Source organism: Rana temporaria, chromosome 3 (assembly GCF_905171775.1).
Source record: "Rana temporaria chromosome 3, aRanTem1.1, whole genome shotgun sequence".
In the NCBI taxonomy this organism is placed as follows: domain Eukaryota; kingdom Metazoa; phylum Chordata; class Amphibia; order Anura; family Ranidae; genus Rana; species Rana temporaria.
Window position 1 is genome coordinate 317,978,484 of NC_053491.1, and position 23,538 is coordinate 318,002,021.

Here is a 23,538-nt window from a genome sequence, read left to right on the forward strand (position 1 = left end):
TGTAAGTTAAAGCTCTATCATGCAAAGAAGACGCCAGATTTGAACATGATTCAAAAATGCCACCATCTTCTCTGCTGTAAGGACAAAAACTGTTCTGTGGTAAGACAAATTTTTAACTAAAGAGGAGAAGGACCTTCATGTTTGTTTTAGCGCTCAGTTCTAAAGCCTGCATCTCTGTTGTTATGGGGGTGCATTAGTGCGTATGGAATGGGCAGCTTGCACATCAGAAAGGCAACATTAATGCTGAGCAGCATATGCTCCAAACCAAACAACGTCTTTTTCAGGGAAGGCCTTGCATATTTCACAGGACAACGCTAAACAACATTCTGCATCTATGACAACAGCATGGCTTAGCAGAAGAATCTGGGTGCTTAACTGGCTTAGACCTTTTTATTCAAACGAACAGCAAATGCATCACTTCACAAGGTCACAGCAAAGGAACAGGGGAACAGCCGACGCGTTTCGCACTGAGCTAGTGCTTAATCAGCCATGATTAAGCACTAGCTCAGTGCGAAACGCGTCGGCTGTTCCCCTGTTCCTTTGCTGTGACCTTGTGAAGTGATGTATTTGCTCTTCGTTTGAATAAAAAGACAACCTTTTTGGTTATTGGAGTGCGGCTATCCATTTCCTCTCTTCGTATCTCATGCATGGTCAGTGCATTGCCAGCACCCACGGTATTCTGAGTCAGTCTACTCTACACAGCGACCCACCTGGAGCGGTGATCCTCTTTTTTCTGGTATCCTCAGTTCCCAAATATTTGCAGAGTGTTAATAAAAGAAGAGGGGATGCTACATAGTGCTAAACATGGCCCTGTCCCAACTTTTTTCAAATGTGTTGCTGCCATCAAATTCAAAATTACCTTTTATTTTTCTTCAAATGGTACCTTTTCTCAATTTAAATATTTGACATATTTTCTATTGTGAATAATATAAAAATTGGGTTTATGAGATTTGCAAGTCATTGTGTTCTGTTTTATGTAGATTTTACACAGTGCCCCAACATTTTTGGAGTTGAACTAGGATTTTGTCTCCTATACAATGTACAATTTACACAGTAAGTGCATGATTGTCAAACTTTGTTACCTTTGTTCACCTTCAATGTATCATAAGCAAAGAATTTTAAAATTGAATTTTCTAGTTGCTTTTCATACATACTAATAAAAATTGCACAGAAAAGATTAGTCTTTGCAACATTCACGCTTGACATACGGTGTATCTTACCTTGAGGATTTCCTCTTGTGTACTGTAGTTGGGGTGTGGACCTCTATATTTCCCATCTCTGTACTTGTGTGCTATAAAGTCTCGTCTTTGTTCAATACCGTCTTCTGGATGGAGAATTTCCGATGATGGCAGCCGTGCAGCCCAGAATCGGTTTGCTCGATCATTACCCAGGATAATAAATAACTGCAAATGTTAATATAATTTTCAGTTACAATTATTTCATGTTCACTATTGCTTCCCCTGTGAAGATTTGTTAACAGGACTGTCAGGAGCATATTAGCAGTGTTTCCCTCCTGCGAAGCCCAAACAGGAGCAATTATATGACCCATATGTCCTACATATCACTAATACTGGACTGTAATACATTAGGACATAGCCAGAACACTAATGTCAGGCCATGTTTTGCTGTCCAGATTTTGTCTGATGCTGTCCTTAGACATAATAAAACAATCACACATGCTTACACAGTGGATTTGTGGTAAGTTCCTCTTTAACACAGAGCTGGTGGTTAGCCCTTCTGCCTAAATCCCAACCACAGTGCTACCTGCCTGGAATTTGCTTGTTTTCCCTATGCCTACATAGGTTTCCACCGGGGACTCCAGTTTACTCCCAAACAAAACACGCTGGTAGGTTAATATTAATTGGCTCCTGTCTAAATTGGCCCTAGTATGTGAGTGCATTAATGTGAGTTAGGGACCTTAGACTGTATGCTCATTGAGGGCAGGGACTGATGTAAATGTATAATATATATTTGTAAAGCGCCGCGTAAATTGTTGGCACTATATAAGTACCTGTAATGAATAAATAGTAACATAAGTTCTTCCCCACAAACACTTACTTAGGACTGTTGTGCACTGTCACATAGACACTGGATTGTTACTGAAAACCAAGACTACCAGACTAAAAGCTTATGTGTATAGGCACATTTATAAAAACCTCTATTGAAGGTGTTCATTTTTTTATTCCTGATGATGTAATGTTTCTTCTTTACACTGCAACCAAGGACACAGGTACAATTATGTTAAGTTTGAATATATTGCAGTCACTTCCAAAGAAAATACGTTCCTCTTTATCATGTGCTAGTGGTTTTAACAGCCTGCCCGTAACGTAACAGACAATGGTTGATCTTGGTGGTGCCTGCAGATGGAGCTGGCACTGCTTTCTTCTGGGGATAGCACTTGGTTAGGACCCAAAATCAGTTCTGATGTTTATTGTTCTCCCCTGATAAGACGGTGCTAGCCACTCTCCTCCCCTCTCTGTTCCTCCTAATTTTAAATACATTTGTAAAATCAGCAGTCATACAGTTATCTGTAGACATCTGAGTGATCTTGCTTGCATGAATGACTACCCCCTCAGTTTTATGGGCAAGGTAAAATTGGTACAGACAGACAATGTAGGAATATTAGAGAAGATTCACAATGCATCACTATTTAACAGTAGTAAATATGATTGTATCTGCAGACTGAGTCGAGTCATACCTGTACAATTTCATTGCTCCAGATGCTTGTGTCTAGTTTCAGACTCTGCACTTTAGAGACGTTGGTTCCCAGGCTTCTGTGTTGACCTGTACAATAAAGACAAGTATGCTGGTGAAATTGTTCAGCTTTCCAAACAAAATAAACTTCAACTATCTTGCAACTATGGTTGTACAGTTTGTAGGAAATTACTCCTAATAACCTCATCTGGCAACTGGTTCACTTCCTCTCTAAGAAATCTGAATGAAACTTGAATCAAACTACAGACAGCTTGTAGCATGAAATATACATTTAATGGACAATTTACTATACTTGTGGGTAGGGTCTCTATTTGCTCTAAAAGCAGCCTTAAAGTGTTACTTAACCTGGGAGCCTGCATTCACTATAGATAGTCTCCCACAGTACACAGAATATGAAAATGTCTGTGCTTCTAATACAACCAGAGCCGTCAGTCACAGCACAAGAGGCCATACATAGGAAGGGCATCTTTTGTAGTGTTGACAGAACCTCGGCATATGATGATTTAAAGTACAGAGGTGGGGACCTTCAATTTTGGGATGCCTTTGTGTGCAGGCACAGGCATCTTTAGGACGCTAGAATGTAGACCTATGTCTGGGAGCGAGCATGCACAGATGCCCCCATCCACGGGATTGACACAGGACAGGGGGCACCTAGTAAAGGAGTCTGCCGGAAGTTGATAAGAAGCAGCCAAAAAATACTGTAAAGACACAGCTTTTTGCTTAGACATATTTATATGTAACATATACTATATGTAAAATAAAAAGTGTTAAATATCACTTTAAATGACATCTAGGAATACATAAAAGACTTTGCATGGTTTGATTGCTAAAACCCACCAGCACACTGCTTGCATATGATTACACACAGGTTAATGGAGGCCCAGTCTGGGTTGCAGATTCGGCAGTCTGCACATGACTTGTTGGCTTTGTTGGACCAGATCTTCTCAGCAACCTCATAGTCTGACAGGGACTCCGATATACACTCCAACAGGGCTTCCATCCATTCTTTCTTCTCCCTCTCGGACTCTGCAGTGAAACTGGGAAACAATGGCATTTTGTGATAGAAAATATCTTATATAAAAAATAATAACCTAAAGACCTAAGCAACCAGTATTCTCAGACCATTTTTTTTTTTAAGTTTTAGATACAGTGTCAAAAGAATAGAAGCCATGATTGGTTTTTATTGCCGTCTAGGGGTTCATTAGATACATTTCCTTTCACTTACTGTCCTGTGACAGCATTTTCTCTAGGCAAAAGATTAGGCAAAATCTCTGACAGTAATGGCAACTTTTATTTCATAGAGCAGGAAAGACTATAACCCCCAGTCAGCTTTTAATGTTGCATGTGCCAAATTTTCTCTTACTCCCTCTTTGATGATACTGTTGGGGAAGTAAATGGGAGGAAATCTCTCGAAATGGGCCCCAAATACCAGATTTAAAGCATATCTTAACCCAGGAACAAAACAATTATATACTGCAGCTTCCCAGTCCCTAGATGTGGTGGCAGCATTTTTTTTTTCCAAGCTAATAAAATTTTCCGCAAGTATAGAAAAATACCCATTGATACTGTCAGAAATACAGTGTCATTAAAACCTCCTATGCATTGAATTTGAATATGAATGTTATCAGTCTTCCCAGCTATCTTGTATGAACACCTTGCATACCTTTGAAATGGAGATGAGGGTGTTTTTTAGTCTAAATCAGATCAGCATAAGATGACGTTGCTGTTCCTCCATAGATACAGTACAGTGAGTGAGCGTTGTCATCTTAGGACAGGACAAGATTAATACTTGAAAGCCGGAAGAAATAAAAATATATGCAGACATCACATCTAAGGAGGGCAAGCTGCAAGATGCTGGATTTTTTCTTTCTGCGTTTGCATAAACTTAGCTTCTATGGGTGCTTTGCAGTCACACATGCTAAGGTTCTGATGTATACAAAGGATCTGAAGCAGGATCTACACGCATGAAACAGTTTTTGACGTCTCTATAGGTTCCAAAAATGTTGATTATAAAGAGTGCTCATACTAGAGGTTGAGGAATTTTAGTATTGTCCATTTGCAGTGAAAAGCCCCCAGCCATGTGCAACTTTCCTCTATAAGTTATACATTGAATTAGTGGCTGCCACTTTCAAATTCTGCTGAATTTGATGCAGAGATACAGAAGGGGTTTTCCACTGTGCCATAGACACAAGATAACAGTCAAAGTTAGCCAGATGATGTACTAATGATTATGAGAAAACTGCAGACCCTATTGGTTGAGGAGCCTATCAATGGCACATGTTTAAACCGTTGCTGTTTTTAACACCTTTCTCCTACCTCAACTATATAAGCATGAACAATTTCTCAAAGTGACCAATAATGTTTAACCACTTCAATACAGGGCATTTTCACCCCCTTCCTGCCCAGGCCAATTTTTAGTTTTCAGCGTTGTCGCATTTTGAATGACAATTGCGCGGTCATGCAACACTGTACCCAAATTAATTTTTTATGTTTTTTTCCCACAAATAGAGCTTTCTTTTGGGGGTATTTGATCACCTCTCTGTGTTTTTTTTTTTTTCGCTATAAACAAAAGAAGAGTGACAATTAAAAAAAAAAAAACACAATATTTTTTACTTTTTGCTATAATAAATATCCCAATTTAAAAAAAAAATAACAATAAGCATATATTAATTGGTTTGCACAAAATTTATAGCGTCTGCAAAATAAGGGATAGATTTATGTTTTTATTTTTTTACTAGTAATGGCGGCGATCTGCGATTTTTATCATTACATTGCGGCGGACACATCGGACACTTTTGACACATTTTTGGGACCATTCACATTCATACAGCGATCAGTGCTATAAAAATCCACTGATTACTGTGTAAATGTGACTGGCAGGGAAGGGGTTAACACTAGGGGGCGATCAAGGGGTTAATTATGTTTCCTAGGGAGTGATTCTAACTGTAGGAGGCGGGGACTCACAAGGGGAGGAGACCGATCGGTGTTCCTCTGTACTGGGAACACACCATCGGTCTCCTCTCACCTGACAGGACATGGATTTGTGTGTTTACACACACAGATCCACGGTCCTGCTGTGTTTATGGGCAATCACGGCCGGGAAGCCCAGGACATCATATGACGCCCACCCAGGATGGGAGATCCCTCCTGCGAACGTCATTTGACTATGGGCCGGTAATGAAGTGGTTAAGGAAGTACTGATTTGAAAGGATGGCCCTAGAGTTTAAAATTAAGATTTGCCTAAAAAAAACTGGAAGCTGATTAGTTTCTATGCAGCGCTGCACGAGATTTTGCACTCTCCAGTTTTAGTAAATCAACCCCACTTTTTTTTTGAAAAGCCAGTGGCGTGTGAAACACACCCAAAAACTCCACCTGGTGCCAAAAAAGAGCACACACATAAAGAGTGACACAAAAAGTGCAACGGGTGTTACGCGATCCTCCCTAGGAAGGACCTTACCCTGATCCCCCAGGGTGTTAGGCTCCAGGCGGGGACTGCGGTGCTCACTAGGTCCAACTGGCCAAAACCAGACGGACCCCTTTCTCTGTAGGGTCTGCCAAAACAGACCCACCCAAGTACTCGGTAGGGGCTCCCCCGAAGGGAGACCCCATGACAGAGGGCGAACCAAGCCAGAAGGCCATGTCCACCCCCTCCCAAGACATTCAGGGTAAAGGACCCACACCCTACTAATCACAGTGACAAAATGTGCAACATCAAACAAAAAAATACATAAAAGTGACAAACACTGGGTAAAATAAATAGAAAGTGTGGAGAAGGAAGGTGGGAGAAGTGAAAGTGGCCGTTGTGCAGTAGTGCTTCAGATAAATTTGCAAACTTCTGTATTGAACATCTTTGTTTTATACCTAGTAATTGTTAATTTGTCTTTGCTAAAGGTAACTCCACACAACGGTCGATTTGATAAGAACATTGAATGGTCGAACCAAAAAAAAAAAAAAGGATTGGAAAGTGTGTGTAGACACCTTTAAGCTGGCCATAAATGGATCCAAATTTGGCCCGTTCAGCAAAGACCGGTCAAACTTCGATCCATGAATAGGCAGGCTTATTGGGGGTTATCCACAAAGCCGCGGCGCAACGTAACTTTTCGGATTTAAGTTACTCCGCCGCAAAATTCCCAAGTTAGGTGCCGATCCACAAAGCACTTACCTGGAATTTTGCGGCGCTGTAACTTAAATCCGTCCGGCGCAAGGCGTTCCTATTCAAATGGGCGAGTCCCATTTAAATTAGGCGCGCTCCCGCGCCGGACGTACTGCGCATGCTCCGTTGGGTAAATTACCCGACGTGCATTGCGCTAACTGACGTCGCTCTGACGTCATTTGCTTAGACGTTAACGTAAATGGCGTCCAGCGCCATTCACGGACGTCTTACGCAAACGACGTAGAATTTAAAATTCGACGCGGGAACGACGGCCATACTTAACATGGCTTAAGACAACTAGGGCTTAGCCCTAGTTTTACGCGGCGGAACTCGACGTAAACAACGTAGATTTATAGCGTCGGGCCCGTCGGAGCGTTCGTGGATCGCCGTAACTGGTCATTTGCATATTCTACGCCGGCCTCAATGGCCTCGCCACCTAGCGGCCGGCCTAGAATTGCATCCTTAAGATCCGACAGTGTAATTCAATTACACATGTCGGATCTTCGTCCTAACTATGGGAAACTGAGTCTGTGGATCAGTTCCATAGTTAGGACCAGGGATACGACGGAGTAACAGCAGTTACTCCGCCGTATCTCTTTTGAGGATCTGGCCCATTGTACCCAAGTCTATCCATCTATCAACTTAGGTACAAACAGCCTGTTGGATCTTTCTACATGCGATTACTGCCAGTGGCTATTATTGTATTCTGTCATCTGGGAAGGCTCCTGTGCCCCTGCCGGAAAAAAAGAGATTTTTAATACAGCTTACCTGTAAAATCTTTTTCTTGGAGTACATCACGGGACACAGAGCGGCATATTCATTACTATATGGGTTATATGGAGTACCTTCAGGTGATGGACACTGGCAATCTCAAAAACAGGAAGTGCCCCTCCCTATATAACCCCCTCCCATAGGAGGAGTACCTCAGTTTTGTAGCAAGCAGTATGCCTCCCAAAATGGTCCCCATAAGAGGGGTGGGAGCTCTGTGTCCCGTGATGTACTCCAAGAAAAAGATTTTACAGGTAAGCTGTATTAAAAATCTCTTTTTCTTTATCGTACATCACGGGACACAGAGCAGCATATTCATTACTATATGGGATGTCCCAAAGCAATGCTTACAATGAGGGGAGGGAGAACATCTTCCTAAGACAAAAGGATTTAATTTAGAGATATACTCAAATCATAATAAATCCAACTTAGTTGAGAAAAAATAAATTTTTAAATTTAACTCAAAAGGGAGCCCCCCGGAATCCGAGGGTCTCAAACTGCAGCCTGCAGCACTGCCTGCCCAAAGGCTGTATCCGTATTCCTTCTTACGTCCAACTGGTAGAATTTTGTAAACGTGTGGACAGAAGACCAGGTTGCCGCCTTGCAAACTTGAGCCATAGAGATCTGGTGGTGTGCTGCCCAGGAGGCGCCGATGGCCCTAGTAGAATGAGCCTTTAATGATAACGGAGGAGGCAACCCTTTCAAGCCGTAGGCCTGAGTGATTAACTGTTTAATCCACCTCGAGATGGTGGATCTTGCAGCTGCCTGCCCCTTCTTGGGCCCATCTGGTAAAATGAACAACACATCTGTTTTCCGGATCTTCTCTGTAGCTTTAAGATAGGCCTTCATGGCCCTGACAATATCCAAGGTATGCAGCAAACCTTCCTTTCTGGAAGTAGGTTTAGGAAAGAAGGATGGTAATACCAAATCCTGGTTTAGATGAAAACTGGATATAACCTTTGGTAGGAAGGAAGGATGAGGGCGGAGAACGACCCTGTCCTTATGCAAAATAAGATATGGTTCCTTACAGGATAAGGCTGCCAGTTCCGATACTCTTCTGGCGGAAACTATGGCGACCAAAAATACTAACTTCCTTGTCAGTAGAACCAAAGGAATTTCAGCCAACGGCTCAAACGGTTGTTTCTGTAAACTTGACAGAACAAGATTTAGATCCCACGGACAAAGCGGGGATTTAACTGGAGGATTAATACGTAAGACCCCTTGAAGGAAGGTCTTAACTAGCGAGTGGGTGGCCAGCGGCCGCTGAAACCACACTGACAAAGCTGAAATCTGTCCTTTGATTGTGCTTAATGCCAGTCCTTTATCCACTCCTAGCTGGAGAAAACTTAATACTCTATCGATGGTAAACTTGCGAGAAAGCCATCGCTTGGACTCACACCAGCCTACATAGGCCTTCCAGACCCTGTAATAAATCACCCTAGAGACCGGTTTCCTGGCTCTGATTAGGGTAGAGATTACTTTCTGAGACAGACCTCTACCCCTGAGAATCAGGGATTCAGCTTCCAGGCCGTCAAATTTAGATGCCGTAAGGCAGGGTGGAGGATCGGACCTTGCGATAGCAGGTCTGGCCGTAGAGGAAGAGTCCAAGGGTCTCCCACTACCATCTTTAGGATTAGTGAATACCATGCCCTTCTGGGCCATGCTGGAGCTACCAGGATGACTGGTATGTGCTCCACCCTGATCCTGCGCAGCAGGCGGGGTAGTAACTGGAGCGGGGGAAATACATAAAGTAGTTTGAACTGATGCCAAGGGCAAACCAGCGCATCGGTTCCGCAGGCCATCGGATCCCTTGAGCGGGATATGAACCTGTCTAGCTTCTTGTTGAGTCTTGATGCCATGACGTCCACGTCCGGCACTCCCCATCTCTGGCAGAGTGTCTGAAAGACCTGTGGATGTAGAGACCATTCCCCCGGCAACAGAGTCTGGCGACTTAAAAAGTCCGCCTGAAGGTTGTCCACTCCTGGAATGAATATCGCCGATATGCAGGGCACATGAGCTTCTGCCCATAGGAGAATCAAGCTCACCTCTCTCTGAGCGGCTTGACTCTTGGTTCCCCCTTGGTGATTTATGTATGCCACTGCCGTGGCATTGTCCGATTGAATTCTCACCGGGAACCCCTGCAACTTGGACGTCCAAGCCCTGAGGGCTAGTCGAGCAGCTCTGAGCTCCAAGATGTTGATGGGCAACTGCTTCTCTGGCTTTGCCCAAGTGCCTTGGCGAGTGCAACCATCCAAAATTGCTCCCCAGCCTGTTAGGCTGGCGTCTGTGGTTACTATCTTCCAAGCCACTGGGCTGAAAGACTTCCCCTTCAGTAGATTCTGAGGGTCTAACCACCAACACAGACTTTGTCGGACTCTTGATGAGAGCGGCAAAGGGATATCTAAGGCCTGTGGCCTCCTGCTCCAGGCTGACAGGATGGCTGCCTGCAGGATGCGAGTGTGGCTCTGGGCGTACGGTACCGCCTCGAATGTGGCCACCATCTTGCCTAGTAACCGCATACATAGGCGAACAGTTGGTTCCTTCTTGCTTAGAACCAGTAGAATTAATTCCTTGATGGCTTTGACTTTTATCAGAGGCAGAAACACCCTCTGTTGTTCTGTGTCTAATCTCATGCCGAGATATTCCAACTGCCTTGTGGGCTGGAATGCTGATTTTTCTCGATTTAGGACCCAGCCGAACCTCTCGAGGTACTGAACTGTGAGGGCCACTGCTCGTTCCAAGCCAGGAGACGAGTGATCTATGACTAGGAGGTCGTCCAGGTATGCTAGGATCGTGACCCCTTGAATCCTTAGATTGGCTAGGATTGGAGCTAGGACCTTCGTGAACACCCGGGGGGCCGTAGCCAACCCGAAGGGAAGTGCCATGAATTGGAAGAGACGTAGAGCCACCGAGAAGCGTAGAAATCTTTGATGTGGCTGGTAAACTGGAACATGAAGGTAAGCATCCTTTATGTCTATGGATGCCATGAAATCGTCCCTCTGAAGTGCGGCAACTGCTGACCGCACGGATTCCATCCGAAATGAGCGGACCTTTAGGTATGCATTTACCATTTTTAAGTCCAAAATTGGCCTGACATCGCCGTTGGGCTTTGGGATAATGAATAGGTTGGAGTAGAAACCTAGCCCCTGTTCTTGGACTGGTACCTCTACTATTACCTCCTGAGAGAGTAGATGATTCAATGCCGCTATTAATGCGGCTCCCTTCTTCGGATCGTTTGGTACTCTTGACTCCTGAAAATGAGGAGGAGGAAACTTTAGGAAGTCTAGTTTGTAGCCTGTAGCCACGGAGGACCGTACCCATTTGTCGGGAATGCTGGCCTCCCAAACCTCTGTAAAGAGACGCAGTCTTCCCCCCACCTTCGAGGGTGGGGGCGCCCCTTCATAAGGCCGGCTTGGGGGCTGGCTTTGCTGGCTTGCGAAACCACTGCTTCTTGCCTGCGCCGGCCTGTCCCTGCGATTTGTTAAAATTTGATCTTGCAGGAGGCCGTCGATACTGTTTGGTATTGGAGGGCCCCTGCCCAAGGGAGTACTGTCGTTTAAACGCAGGCCCCCGAAACTTCTTCTTGGTGGGCAAAAGAGTACTTTTTCCGCTTGAAATGGTCTGGATGTATTTGTCCAGGTCTTCTCCGAAGAGTCGTCCTCCATGGAAGGGAAACCCTACCAGGAGCTTCTTGCATGGGGGCTCTGCCTCCCAGCTCTTTAACCATAAGAGTCTTCTCATATGGATAAGGGATAACGATAAACGTGACGCTTGCTGGATCGAATCCTTAATCGCATCTACCGTAAAGCGTATGGCCCTAGGGACGTCCGAAAATTCTTCTGCCTGCTGGGCAGGAATAAGTTTAAGCATCTGCTTAGCTTGATCCGATAATGCTTGCGCAACCCCAATTGCAGCCACAGCTGGCTGCACTACTGCCCTTGCAGTAGTGAAGGAGGTTTTCAGTAGCGTTTCCAAGCGTTTATCAACCGGATCCTTGAACACCTGTATGTTTTCTACAGGGCATGTTAAAGATTTGTTAACACATGAGATGGCTGCGTCTACAGCCGGGGCTGCCCATCTCTTGGAAAATTTCTCTTCCATAGGATATAAGGCAGAGAATCTCTTTGGTGGTACAAAGATTCTATCTGGCTTGGCCCAATCTTGGAACATAACTTCCTCTAGTAGAGGATGGATCGGAAAAACCGCATTGGTTTGAGGCGCTCTTAGTGAGCCCAAAGCTGAGACCGTTGATACTTGGAGATCTGGTACTGGCAAGTTGAACGTCCTATGGACCAAGTCTGTTAAAACTTGAACCCACCAGCTCTCCCCTTGGGAGGCTGCGCCAGACTCCTCCGTACCCGTATCCTCGATCCCTGAACCTACTTGGTCCTTGTCCAAGAGGTCTTCCCATTCCTCTGCGGAAGGGACCTCCTCATCTGAGGGTTCACGCTCGGGCGACGGAGATCTATTCCGTTTTCTGCCCCGCATAGCCTTGGCTATCATCTTTTCCATTCTTTTTTCCATCTCCTTTAGAGAGGTGGACAGTACCTCGTCCGTGACCACCCTAGGGTTGGACTGACCCGTGCCAGCTCCAGCCCCAGATCCCGATGGTCTCACCAAGGCTCCTTCTGGGGAAAGTAGCGGTAAGACTTTGTCCGAGACCCCGGACCCTCTGGGGGAATCCCCACCTTTTGTACCCTCCGAACCAGATGCCATGGTACAATACCGAGGTACGCCCGCTACTTAATGGTGTTTGGGAAAATAAATAGTTGTTGCCCAAAAACCCTTTCTGGGGAAAAAAATGCCTTTCCTTATTAATCTTGGTTTGTTTCTTTTTTTTTTTTTTTTTTTAAACCAAAGAAAGAAAAACCATTCTGTCCCCCTTTAGTAGTATTTGCCAATAAAAACTGCTGAAAAGAAAAAGAAACCCTATCTTTAGGGTGAAAGACAGTCTTTTTGAAGACTGTAATACTCTTCTTTGGCCACTGTGTGTCCTCGGCGCCCCACTCTGCCGCTCTGGTCCTTCCTCTCTCAGTTCCAACACATCACTGAGCTGGGAACTCTTTTGGAAGGGCCGCCCCTTCCTTTTACCTACGGGCCTGCCCTTCCCCTTCAGAAAAACGGCGCGAAATTGCGCCGATATCACGGGGACGCGCGCGCGCGCCCGCCGGCGGGGGGGGGGGGGGGAGGCCCACACGAGGAGGTCAGAGGCTGATCCTGCCGTCCAGGCCAGGATCCACAGAGCGGCATTTATTTCTCTGCAGCAACCGCCTGGACCTCTCTGAGCAGGCTTGCAGGTAAGAGCATTCACTCTCTACATAAGAAACCTCAATAGATTCCCAGGGGCTTCTCTTAAGAGAATTGTCACTATACACACAGGCCCTTTTCAATGCTACTAGCACCAGTTGAAATACTACCAGGGAGGTCACAATTATGGGGAATATACACATATAGAGTCATCCTATCCTAAGATATGTGACTCACCTTGCCAGATGCAGCGCATAAACCATAGGCATGTCCCGCTGTGACCTTCCCCCAGACAAAACCTGCTGCGAACCAAGTTCCGCAAGTTTCCCCTTCACTTTCCTGCTCCATGCCGCAGGACTTTGCACAGCAAGAGGTCCAATCTTCCCCCATCTCCGTGGGGCGTCTAGACCTTCAGGCCCTGGGTTCCTATGAAGGATCCACTGTCCTGGGCCCATATAGCACCCTGGCAACAGAAACATTAGGCCCCCAAAGGTTTCTAAGTTCTGGGCCCAGAGTCCAGCTCTCTGTGACAGAAAGCATTATGGGCTATACCCCAATGGTTTGGGGTCCGGTTGCTGACCACTTTAGCACTGAGGCCTTTGGACAGAACCGGTTAGCCCACCTTAATCCCAAGGATGTGGAGGCAAGCTAAACCATGACCAACACCTAAGACACTGGCGTAAAAACTGAGGTACTCCTCCTATGGGAGGGGGTTATATAGGGAGGGGCACTTCCTGTTTTTGAGATTGCCAGTGTCCATCACCTGAAGGTACTCCATATAACCCATATAGTAATGAATATGCCGCTCTGTGTCCCGTGATGTACGATAAAGAAATATAGTGGCACTGCGGGCGGCATTCCCTCTTTATCACTGACAGTGTTGGTGGGGGAATCGGAAGTAAAGAAAATCTATTTATCTATGGCCTGTCTTACTCTAACATTTTTAGGTGAGCTCCCATTTTCTATTACCTAGCTTATCCGTTCATGTAAATCACAATAAACATGCAAGTTTGACCACAGATATGAATGAAAGTTTATATATTTACCTGAAGTTTTTATGTGGTGTGATCAGCTCAAAGGTCTTGTTCCTTGCATCTCGGATAGTAGAGCCATTCATATCGATTATAAACATCCCGTTGCCCATTTTGAAAAACTGCGAGGAGGAATAGATAATCATTGCATAGCTAATTTATAAATACAGTCATGTTATATCAGACCCAACTGTTTTTAACCTTTAAGGCCTTGTGCACACAGGCCTTGAAAAATGCCTGTTACAGACGTTTGGCCTTTTCTTCAGCCCATAAAAGCAGGTGTATGTTAGCCTATGTGTCCATGCACACAAATGCATTTACAGGTGTATTAGAAGAGGAGCATTTTTACAGGCTAAAAAATTAAAAACCTATCACAAGGGTGTTCAGGAGAGGGGCTTTTGAGCCAATGGAATCCATCAACACTCAAACACTTGATGTGCCTAAACGCATGTGCAATATGTATACATTTTTTTATCAGCTTTCCTCCTGCCAGGATTTCATTTGTATTTAGCTGTTTTCAGTTTAAAATATATACTATACATTTAAACAAGATTGTGTTATTTTCCTTTATTTTTTGTTGTTGCTTTCTACAAAATTCTGAATTTGCCTCTTAAAGCAGCCTTTGTGTCAAGAAAAAAAAAAAAAAACAATACGAAACAAAAGGAGAAAAGGGTTCCATTTATATATATATATATAAAAAAAAAATGCTGGATGAATGTCATAAGTATTAACCCAATTTTCCCATATTTTATCTAATATTATTTCTTACTATAATCGTCAGCTTCATTTAGTGCCCATAATGCAGCATTTTCCTGAAGTGCCTCAATAGGAAAAAAAAACATAATGGTCACTAGATGGAGCTGACAATCACAGAAAATAATCATATTTGATAAAATATGGGGAAAGTTCATAAAAGTTGGGAGAATGCTTGTGACATTCGTCTAGCAATTTTTCACCTGGAATCCTGGGAAAGCTGACCACCCCAAATCTCACAAGAATGCATTCCTGCACAGTACAGTAGCACATTCTTGTCAGATTTTGAATTTGGGATCCTTACTTTTCCCAGAAGGCTGCACCAAGACTGAGAAACATCCCCAGTTTTTAGGCAGCAGGCTCTTAACCGGGGTGGAATCTTTCTCTGCTGATGTTTCAGTTGTGTTTGCTTTTTTATAGCGTTTGTACATTTAGGGGTGGGAATACTGACTAGTGGTACCTTGTTTTTTTTTGGTGCAAGATCTGTTATAAAGAAAACCTGTCTTGTAGGGAGGATGCCATTGTTGACCTCCTTCTGAAGGCAATCAGTACCTAGCTGTATGCTATTTTATCCTTGGTTACTGATGTAGAAAGAATGTCCTTGCTTTGCAAAACAGACAATGCAACAGTCGCTGTACTCACAGAACTAAAACTTTCTACATACAAGTTATCGACATTTAGCCCCACTCCCCCTACTGTTACTTCAGTTATGTCTACAAAAAGAAAATGCTTGCTTCCTTTTTTTTAATACCAAGAAAAAATTCTTATGTAATATGTTTAAAGGAACACTAAAGGTTAGTTTTTTATTAGATCAATTGATTGCTGTAAGCTAGAGCATTTAAATATCACTTACCTCGTTTTTCCTTTTGACCTCCAAAATACAGTAATCCAGGTTTGAAAATGCCATTTCCTGTCTCTCCTCTTCTTGCTTTCCACCAGCATCTGAGCTGTTTTGCATGGTGGAAAGCAGAATGTGCTCACCCCCTCCCTATGACTACAGCCCTGCGTGAAGATGCTCTCTTATCCCTCACAGGCATGGAGGCTAAGCCTAATGAGAACTAGCAAGAATGAATGCGCACCGCAAACCAGGAAGTCAGTGAGAATAACGATTCAGGAGTGACAGAGGTGAATAAAACAGCTCGATTTCAACAGATATCAAACTAGTTATAATGTAAAACATTACTTTATACTTTATCAGCTACTGTCAGACTTTAATTTAAGAGGAAAATATTTTTGTCTTTACAGCCCCTTTAAGGGTTGAGTTAACAAAATGTATGTTTCCATATAATTGCCCATGTTTTTTTTATATAACTTATGATGCCTATTAAGGTTCTCAAAAGATAATAGATGACAATCTTCATGTCTATCCATCTAATGTCTATGGAGCAAGTCTTAACAGCCATGAACAGTCTTCCTCAGAATACAAAGTTATTGGACAAGATAGATAATATTGTCCAGCTAAAACAGACAGCTGCCATAGTACTTTACTTCTCCAGCAGCTGTCTGTTCCCAACTGTGGTAGGGGGCAGTGTGGTGCCCGATTTAAAGCGGAGGTTCACACAAAAAGTGAACCTCCGTTTTTGGATCCCTCCCCCCTCCGGTGTCACATTTGGCACCTTTCAGGGGAAGGGGGATGCAGATACCTGTCTAAGACAGGTATTTGCACCACTTCCAGGTTCTGACTCCCGCGGGAGTCCAGCCTCGTCGCGTTACCCCCCGCTGTCTTCTGGGAAACACTGCTCCCAGGAGAGAGCGGGGACCAGTGATGGCGCGCCGTGATCCTCGCACATGTGCAGTAGAAAATCGGGCAGTGAAGCCGCAAGGCTTCACTTCCTGATTCCCTCACCCTCACCTCGTCTGCTTACATCACGGGCACGCTGGACAGGTAAGTGTCCATTTTTTAAAAGTCAGCAGCTGCAGTAGTGGTAGCTGCTGGCTTTTAAAAAAAAAAAAAAAACGGGGGGACCTCCGCTTTCAAGCATTGACACAGCTCCCTGTTTTTTTTTATTTGTACAAACTTTGAAGTGTACAAAAGTACACTTCATTCATTTTGATGCACTGCGTTGCTGTACAGTGCCATGCAATTCTGTACAGTGTGCTGCAGCTTCAGGCTGCATTGCAGTGTGAATTGGACACACATAAAACAAATGTTTTCTGGGTGTCCTTGCAGTGACAGCCATTTTACAACACAGTAAAAAAGACTGTCACCGATGTGTGAATTCACCCAAAACCTAAATTTAAAGCCATTTTTTTTTTTTTTTTACAGAGTAAGGTATGTTTAGAACCTCAAGTCAGGTCGGGTTTTTATTGCTTTCTTGCTGGGGAAATAAACCCTCTCTATTTGTCCTGATGACCATTGTCACCAGTACTGAAAACAGGTCAAACGCTAACATTTTGATTTGTCATTGAGTCAGCAATATCTTCAAGGCGGACGCTTGTTACAATGGCAATTGAGAGACATTACTTTGGAGAGCCTCTCATTTCTCACTGTGTCAAACTTGTCAAGAGTTCCAGCCACTCCTTAATCTTTTGGCCTAAAGTGGAATTCCAGGCTAGACATATCTGTCTGTTGTCCTGAACAAAGGACTCCTAATTGGTCCTGAAATGCGTCGAGATCATTACTAGGAAAATTATACTTATATGATCCAATTCTCCTATTGTTTTTATGTACATTGATATATAGTGATGTATGCACCACATTTTTATATTTCTAATAACATTTCTATATTTCTATAATTCTGCTGGTTATTAGTTGCCCTTAAAGTCCCTTGAGTACATTTTTGGGGGGTACTGTTTCTATATGGATCTGTTGTCAGTGCTCTCTCCTCTCCCCTAAAACAAGCCGCTGGAGAGATCACGTGTCTAGAATGGAGCATCTTAAAAATTTGGTAAGTATATGAAGGTAGATGGGAGCCATTTTAAGCTTAGTTAGCTCTGGTCCGAAATTTGACTTTTCGATATACTACAAAAGAGCATCATATCTAATATTGCTTACCTGTTCATTCTTATGAATCCATAGTTGATCTATAGTGAGAACGGCATATATTTTTGACTTATATCCTTTGAGTTCCAGGTAGCCAAATTTCTGACCGAAAAGAAGACAACTTGAGCGTGAGCGAGGATTAAACATGCGTTGTTCTTTCACCTTGTTCTGGATCGTTGAGCACCATTCACTCCTTTGAGCTAAGGAATTTGCATATTGACATAGGTTACATTATTTCTTAAAATCCTATTTGTTTAAAGTCAATAACAACGTTTCACCTAGTTTTAGATGTGTTCGTCCAAAGAAAAAAGAAAAATACAAACCTTTTAAAAAGACGAATGCAAACGCTTGATGCCCAAGTTTCCTTGCAATTTACAGCACAGGCAGACATCTGTTACCCATAAAGTAACATTATTATTGTTACACACAATTAGAATATTGGATAAATTATAGTTCTTTTTCTTTTGCATGCTAGTCTCACATTGAAAATTAAGAGGTTACTTAAGTTACGAAAACTCTCATACGACAGAATACAACTTTGGAAGTGATGCCATGTGTCGTATTGTATTGTAATTCTGTAGTTTGAGCATGTGTGGTCTTGATCTTTCGATTTTTTTTCGTTCGAGTACTGTACTGATTAGATCGAATATCATATGTTATGGTGTCGTACAACAAACATTTTCGTGTTCGTCCCTTTGGAAAAAATGTAGCATGAACTGTCGTGTTCGGCTCTCAAAAGCTGTGTACTAAAGAACAGATTATCGTACGATTGCTTCTAAAGCTGTATTTTTCGTCTGATTTTCTGATCGTGTGCACCAGACATTATTGTGATTATTATTATTATTATCTTATTATTAGATGTAATATAACCAAATCTGTCATGTATGGGTATTTCGTTTCTATCAGTATATAAGGAATCTTTCTGCAAAGAATAGACGTATATGTACTTTAGTTGTTTCCTTGCTAAAACTTCTTTATTGTATGATATGACTCTATAAAAGGAGACTTTTACAAATGAGTATACATGACAAAGTTAAAACAAATGTTTCAGAAATAGAATATTGGGGACAAAGCAATTGTTAGCCTGAAACAATACTCTGTCATCTGCTTACACTAAGGAGAAACGTTTCTTTGAATGACATCCAGACATCCTGCTCTGCCGAACAGGAAGTCCTAATTTAATGCAGTAAAAGTCAGGAAGCAGGAAGCCACCAAGATCTACTGTTGGAAGGTTTCATGAGACTGTTTCTGAGGTTCAATATATCTAGTGTTCCTGGCTAATAAAGGTACACTCCACACAAAATAAAAGTTAAAGCTTCAGTTTTTCATAGCTGTTGTTCATCAGTTCATTCCACTGTTTTTTGTTTAGGTTCACTTCAATGCAACCATTTCCAGCAGCTTATATGTCCTTCATTCATTAGCTTATGTAAACTCCAAGCTGATAGTTTGAGCTTTCACTATACGAAGGACTCCATCCATGTCCTTGTGTAAAAGCAGTGGGCCAATCACCAAACACCAGCAATGGCACATGAGCGCAAGGGGAGTGGAGCACATACTGCTGCATACCAGAAAGTATCGGGTGTTTTCTTGGCTTTTAGCAGATGAATGAGGAGTGGGCTAGCCAAGGAAATGTGGTTACGTGTTTATGCAGAGGGGGGCAAAGTGAACTTGATGCTTTGCCCTGCATGTATACTTTAAAGTTTACATCTGATTGGTGGAGAGGGAAGAAGTTGCATAGCACACACTTTAACAGTCCTCCACATGTGAGGAGGAGCTTTCAATTGTTATCCAAGTGTTGCACAGGACTGTTAAATTGGAAGCGAGTGGGATTGGGCTATTTATGGCCATGTTTTTTTATTAAAAGTGGCAAAGGTTTTTGCCAGTCTTCTCTGTGAGTTTTATATCCATATTTTATAGAAATTCCATCACAAGTTAAAAACAAATTGTACGTAAAATCACAGAAAATTCAAGCATTTTTAAATGGCTACTTACAAAAGTTCTCTATTTCATTAGCGATTTTTTAATTGACTTGCAATGTGACTCGATTCCAACAATTGTCCGACGGACCTGTTTGATGGGAAAATCCAACCGTGTGTATGCTTCATCGGACAAATGTTTGCTGTGAAGGCTCTCAAACTTTGACAACAAATGTCCGATGAGCTTCAGCTGCCCACAGTTAAAATGGATGCAGCCAAACTCAGTGGAGGGAGATTTCTGCAGCATATTTGGCATATATTTGGCTTCCCTCCAAGTGGTTGGAGGGAAGCTTCAGAATGGCAAAGATATTTTTATCACAAAATATGTGCGAAGACTGCAGTTCCTCTTTAAGCATGCCTCTGACTCTTATATATATACATGAGAAAAAGGCCCATATTTTGGAATATGGGGGTTTCCTATCTACCATAGAGCTGTACAGTTTTGGCTGCTTAAGAGGGGTCCTATATTGTTATCCACAGCCCACTGTGCTTGTCCTGATCCTGGGTGGTCTGATGTATTTCCTACCTGGTTGTAGTGCCTTTCACACAACATTATGGTCATACACTTGGTCACCTGATGAAGCAATTAAAAGGCAAAACGCATTGAGAACCATGACCATAATCCTGCAATCTGGCCATCTGTGACATGATGTTATAACCTTATGAATATTTATGTACGAGTTGCTATCAAAAAGTTTCGAGACTAGTTTTGTAACATGCCAACAGATGGCAACACAAGAGCTTGACACGATTCAATAAAAGAACACATTCCAGTGGCAGGAACACTGGGTGCAAGGGGACTGTTTTGATGGTGATAGTGTATAAACAGAGCCAGCCTCAAAACTTTTTGATACCACCTAGTATTATCTATTCTTGATAGTCAGTGCCAAGCAGGATTAGCTCTCTTTCAGGGATTACCGATATGATAATACTGTGATTTTATGATATTCTTTTTAACTAATAATGATGTGAATAAACTTTTGTGATTTTACTGAGGTTGTGCGGTCACCTTCAATTGGGATTATGTTTGGCACACTTTTATCTTTCTTTTGTTTCATTTGTGGAATGTTATACCGCGTACACACGACCGTTTATCATGGTGAGAAAAATGCAAATTTTTAAAATGGTCGATAAAAAAGGTTGTGTGTGGGCTGCAGAGCATTTTTCTCATCGTGAAAAATGGGCATTAAAAATTTAGAACATGCTCTGTTTCCCGTCGTTTTTCACGTTGTGAAAAATGGTTGTGTGTAGGCTTCAACGATGGGAAAAAAACGCGCATTCTCAGAAGCAAGTTATGAGACGGAAGCACTCGTTCTGGTAAAACTAGCATTTGTAATGGAGATAGCACATTCATCACGCTGTAACAGACTGGAAAGCACGAAGACTGAAAAGCGCGAATCGTTTCTCACCAAACTTTTAATAACACAAAATCAGCAAAAGCAGCCCAAAGGGTGGCGCCATCCGAATGGAACTTCCCCTTTATAGTGCCCTCGTACGTGTTGTACGTCACCGTGCTTTGCTCGAGCATTTTTTTTTTCACTATCGTGTGTATGCAAGGCAGGCTTGACAAGAATCGCGTCGAGAAAAACGTTGTTTTTCCCATGACATGAAAAATGGTCATGTGTAAGCGGCTTTAGAGTAAACCTACACAAATATAAGAAAACTGTATGCTTAAACTCTGCAAGGCCATTATGCTAACCACCAAACTGACGCTCTTGTACAAATTAGGAGCATCTTACTGTGTAACAATACTTTAGCATACCTTCACACTCAGCTCGAAAGACAAAAATTCTGTGTTTAGTGACCACTTCAAATTTATTTTCCTTCGTTAAGCGAGCCATTTCAATGGAGGTCAGTGGAATCACACCTTTAGAATATATGTCCTAAGATATGAAAGAAAAGAGTCAATAGAAATTCCTCCTTGTACCGAAAACAAGCCATACATTTGAGACAGCAGTGTAATGATAAGAGACAATTTAAACTTTCTTCCCACTATCAGGATGCATGTTCAAGGAGTGGTGTATGGAAAAATGCCAATAATCCAACCTAGCCAACATATTGTACTCCCTAAATCCATCAGTCAGAGTCTCTGTGAAGTCTGAAAGTATCTAGTCTTAATTTGCTTTTAGCCAGTAATCAACAATTCACAAGCCAGCAATAAATCCAAAACCAAAAATGAAATAAATTGCAGTTTACCTTCTTCAAGGGGTTGTAAAAGTTTGTTTTTTATTTACCACTTGAAAACCTCTTTAACCTCCCTGGCGGTATGATTATTTCAGAAAAAAAGGTGCTGAAAGCGGTACCATTATTTGCAAGGAAATTTGGCGTTTTATACTGTAGGCCTGTAATTCTTAGGAATAACTCACTTAAATCTGTCCAAACAAGAGTCTAGTAGGCATACCGGGTATGACATTTTTTTTTAAAACAAAATTATAAATAATATAATAAATAATTATAACAAATAATAATATAATTATAATAAAAATTATTCAATAATGTAATCAACTCAAAATCACTGAAATTTGCTCAGTTGCAGAATTGTCACTGTCATTACGTACTTATTTTTTTATGACGAATTTCCCCACAAATCGCTATCGCACAATTCTGCAAGTGATTATAATTTATTATCGCTGTTTTCTAGTTGTGGATTCAGCGAGGCGAGCCCGAGTCTGACTCGGGGTTACCGATCGCAGCACAGAAATGTAACCCTGAGTCAGACTCGGGAATACCGCCAGGGGGGTTAATTGAACAGGTTAAACATGTTTAATGCTTTCAAAGTTTATCTAAACCCAAGAACAAAAAATGTAAGATATTACCGCTTATTAGATGTGGGGCTGCAATTTATTTTTGGTTTTATATTTTTGTGCTTCTTTCCTTTATTTTCACCTACTGAAACTGCCAGTAACACACTTCCTGTCCTAAGGTAACAATCATCACTCACTGTACTCTCTATGACGGAGCAGCCTGGTATGGAAAGTGTGTTATTGTTAGGTTTACATACATTTTAAAAACACCAATTTACAGATTATTCTTGTTTGATCAAACTATTATTCACGCAAACAAAGACTGACGTGTTAGTAAAACATCTCCTAAATCGTGAATTGAATTTTATTGTTATAATATGATAAATTCTGCTCTATAGGCAAAACTGTAACAAATATCTTTAAATCACAATTTTTTTTAGGTATTTTGATACATTTGTAAATCTAACACCTAAAATTGTTATTTATTCTACACAGGAAATCAGAAGTTAGTTGTACCCTACCACAGGGGTGCTAAAGATGAATATCACGTACTTCCAAGTACCCACACCTTTCTTTAGTTTCCTTCATATGTTCTCCTGGATCAGTGGTCTCCAAACCTCAGCCCATGGGCCAGATGTGGCCCTTTGCTTGCCTTTTTCTGCCCCTTGGGGCATTGTAGCTCCCACTGATACAAGGCACTATTCATTCCACTGACTCCAACAATGAGGCACCAATCATTCCACTGACATCAACAGTGGTGCATAATACCTACAACTGACACCAACAATGGGGCACTACTCCTCCTCCTACTGACCATAAGTGCTATGTATTATTTTCCTCCCACTAACCACCAAGCCTAAAGCATGGTCTACTCCCACTGATGCAGAGGTATTTTCTACTCCTACTGGTCACAGTCCTGCCCCCTAAAGTCCAAAGGACAGTAAACTGGCCCTTTGTTTAGAAAGTATGGAGACCTCATCCTAGATCCTCAAATCCTAGGCTTTTCTCATATACATAATTTGACCTGATTCCTACTTGGCCCCACTTCCAATTCCTTTGTTTTTCTGTGACAGATAATCCCTCTGGCCAAAAGTCAGATAGGGGAGTTTGGAGTAAGCAGAGCATTGCTGTCGATCTGAAGAATGGGCCAACATCTGCATAGTAGAAT

At 42.4% G+C, this 23,538-nt stretch overlaps 1 protein-coding gene across 4 annotated transcripts in view; it reads right to left on the reverse strand.

The window, feature by feature from the left end:
* The window catches only part of ARAP3 (ArfGAP with RhoGAP domain, ankyrin repeat and PH domain 3), a 259,199-nt gene that overhangs the window by 95,857 nt on the left and 139,804 nt on the right, over positions 1–23,538 (reverse strand). For all 4 annotated transcript variants that reach the window (XM_040344956.1, XM_040344957.1, XM_040344954.1 and 1 more), the window contains exons 8-13: positions 21,389–21,509; positions 17,663–17,850; positions 13,930–14,036; positions 3,553–3,752; positions 2,699–2,784; positions 1,221–1,403 (exon numbers count right to left, since the gene is read on the reverse strand). In XM_040344956.1, coding sequence (XP_040200890.1) covers positions 1,221–1,403; positions 2,699–2,784; positions 3,553–3,752; positions 13,930–14,036; positions 17,663–17,850; positions 21,389–21,509 — 885 coding nt within the window. The remainder of the gene's footprint in view (positions 1–1,220; positions 1,404–2,698; positions 2,785–3,552; positions 3,753–13,929; positions 14,037–17,662; positions 17,851–21,388; positions 21,510–23,538) is intronic.